General features: G+C 70.7%; 1 protein-coding gene across 1 annotated transcript; it reads right to left on the bottom strand.

Moving 5' to 3' along the window:
- Positions 1-455: 455 nt before the first annotated feature.
- LOC112123700 (large neutral amino acids transporter small subunit 2-like) lies at positions 456-2462 on the bottom strand. Its single transcript, XM_024222293.2, has 5 exons — positions 2364-2462; positions 2118-2214; positions 1782-1931; positions 960-1137; positions 456-618 (listed from the first exon to the last, which is right to left on the bottom strand). Exons 1-5 carry the CDS (start codon positions 2438-2440, stop codon positions 488-490), a joined length of 633 nt encoding a protein of 210 aa, XP_024078061.2. The 5' UTR covers positions 2441-2462; the 3' UTR covers positions 456-487.
- Positions 2463-2545: the final 83 nt, after the last annotated feature.

The raw sequence follows: 2545 nt of genomic DNA on the forward strand, positions 1-2545 counted from the left end.
GGGGGGGGTCCCAGCCCTCACTGTCCCCAGCCCCCCAGCCAGGCTCTGCGGCGCTGAGGTCACTGTATTTATTACATCGAAAACCAGAGACAAACGGTGGAAAAGGCCACAAAGTCGGAGCCCAAACGTTGGGGGCCAGAGAACGGGGTTAAGGCATCTGCGAGTGACGGAGCTCCCACCTCTGCCAGCAGGGGGCGCCGTGGGGAGTGGGGTGTGGAGAGCAGGGAGCGGGGTGGGGGCTGTAGGGGGGGTGGGCACCATGGGGAGTGGGGCAGAGGCTGTGGGGAGTGGAGTGTGGGGAGTGAGGTTGGGGCCGTGGGGAGTGGAGTGGGGGCTGTAGGGAGCCATGGGGAGCGGGGGCTATTGGCGGGGGTGGGCACCATGGGGAGCGGGGTGGGGGCTGTAGGGTGCCGTTGGGAGCGGGATGTGGGGAGTGGGGCGGGCGCCGTGGGCACCGTGGGGTGCAGTCCATGGCAGGGTGGGAGGCTCAGTCGTGGGGCTTGTCGGGGTCCCCGGTGTTGCACATGGGCTCCAGCTGCTCGGTGTGCTCAGGGTCGGGGGGCTCCATCTCGGGGTACACCACCCCACAGAGCTTCTGGGTCACCCGCGTCACCGCCGCTGTGGGGAGACAGGGGGTCAGAGAGCCGGGAGGCCCGGGCCCTTCCTCCAACCCCTGGCCAGCTGCTCCCCTTCCCCCACCCCTCTGTGCCCCTTTCCCCGCCCGGCTGCACCCTCTGCTCCCGCCCCTCTGCACCCCTTCCCCCGCCCCTCTGCGCCCCTTCCCCCGCCTGGCTGCGCCCCTTCCCCCGCCCGGCTGCACCCTCTGCCCCCGCCCGGCTGCACCCTCTGCCCCCGCCCAGCTGCTCCCCTTCCCCCCCCGCCTGGCTGCCCCCCCCGGCCCTCGCCCGGCTGCTCCCCTTCCCCCGCCATCGCCCGGCCGGCTGCCCCACCCCACTCACCCAGGCAGGTGTAGACGGCGGGTGGCTTGTGGTGCCAGGCCACGCCCAGCCCATAGACAGGCACCCCGGTCAGCATGATGGCCAGCCCCACGCCGCACACCACCGGCTCTGACCACAGGCTGAAGAGCAGCAGGAAGGCCCAGAAGAGCAGGTAGAGCACGGGGAAGAACAGGCTGACCTGGGGGGACAGGGGGCTCAGCCGGGGGCGGGGCATGCAGGGGCTGGGGGCAGGGCAGTGGGCAGGATATGCAGGGCAGGGCTCACTTTGGTGGGTTGGGGCACACAAGGTGGGGGGGGCACATGGGGCAGGGGGTGGGGCTCACCTTGATGGGGCGGGCCATGCAAGGTAGGGCGGAGTGCAGGGGGCGGGCCATGGGTGCTGGGGGCAGGGCACACAGGGCAGGGGGCGGCTTCACCTTGATGGGCTGGGCCATGTGGGGCTGGGGCGGGGAACGGGGGCAGGGGGCGGGGCAGGGGGCGGGCTCAGCTTGAGTGGCCGGGCCATGTGGGGCTGGGGCGGGGAATGGGGGCAGGGGGCGGGGCAGGAGGTGGGCTGATGGGCCGGGCCATGTTGGGCTCGGGGTGGAGAACAGCGGTAGGGGGCGGGCTCACCTTGATGGGCCAGGCCATGTGGGTTTGGGGGTGGGGAATGGGGGTAGGGGGTGGGCTCACCTTGATGGGCCGGGCCATGTGGGGCAGGGGGCGAGGAATGGGGGCTGGGGGCAGGGGGCGGGCCAGGAGGCGGGCTCACCTTGATGGGCCGGGCTATGTGGGGCTGGGGGTGGGGAACGGCGGTAGGGGGCCGGCAGGAGGCGGGCTCACCTTGATGGGCCGGGCCATGTGGGGCTGGCGCCAGCGCAGCACGATCTGCCCGGCCACGGTCACCCCATAGAACAGGTAGTTGATGAACCCCACGTAGTTGATCAGGGTGTAAATGTCGCTCGTCACCAGCATCAGCAGCGTGGACAGGCACTGTAGGGAGGGGGGCTATGGGGCGGGGCCATGCTGGACCCCGCCCCATCCCAGAGACCCCACCCACCACCATGCCGCAAGCCCCACCCCTGGGACTAGAGACCCGGCACCCACTCCGCAAGCCACGCCCCTGATCCAGAGACTCCTCCCCCACTCCCCAAGCTCCCCCCCGCCCCAGTGACTCACGGTGAAGAGCAGGGCGGGGATAGGGGTGCAGCGCTGTACGTGGATCATGGCCAGCAGGCTGGGGAGGTGGCCCTCACGGGCTCCCGCGAAGAACAGCCTGTGGGGGAGGGGAGACGTAAGCATGGGGGAGCTCTCGGTGCCATCAGTAGGGTTCAGGGTGAACGCCAGGCTGCGGGGAGACGAGGGAGGAGACTCCATCCCCTCCCCCGCCAGGGGCAGGGCCTGTGGGGGGGCGGGGTCACTCACCGGGAGGAGGTGAAGAGGGAGCCATTCACACCCCCAAAGGTGGACAGGGCCACGGAGATGGGCATGATCCAGGCCATGACACCCAGCAGCTTCTCCCCAAACGTCTGGGGAGGAAAGAGGGGAGGAGTCAGGGGGAGAGCTCAATGCAGGGGCAGGGCCAGCAGCTCCTGGGGCGACATGGC

Source organism: Terrapene carolina, unplaced genomic scaffold (genome assembly GCF_002925995.2).
Source record: "Terrapene carolina triunguis isolate 2854851 unplaced genomic scaffold, T_m_triunguis-2.0 Scaffold21279, whole genome shotgun sequence".
In the NCBI taxonomy this organism is placed as follows: Eukaryota; Metazoa; Chordata; order Testudines; family Emydidae; genus Terrapene; species Terrapene triunguis.

Coding starts and splice junctions, on each gene's coding strand:
- LOC112123700 (XM_024222293.2), bottom strand. CDS start 2,440: ATGGCCTGGATCATGCCCATCTCCGTGGCCCTGTCCACCTTTGGGGGT. Junction 2,215..2,363: donor TCCCTCTTCACCTCCTCCCG/GTGAGTGACCCC, acceptor CCTCCCCCACAG/GCTGTTCTTCGCGGGAGCCC. Junction 619..959: donor CGCCGTCTACACCTGCCTGG/GTGAGTGGGGTG, acceptor GTCTCCCCACAG/CGGCGGTGACGCGGGTGACC.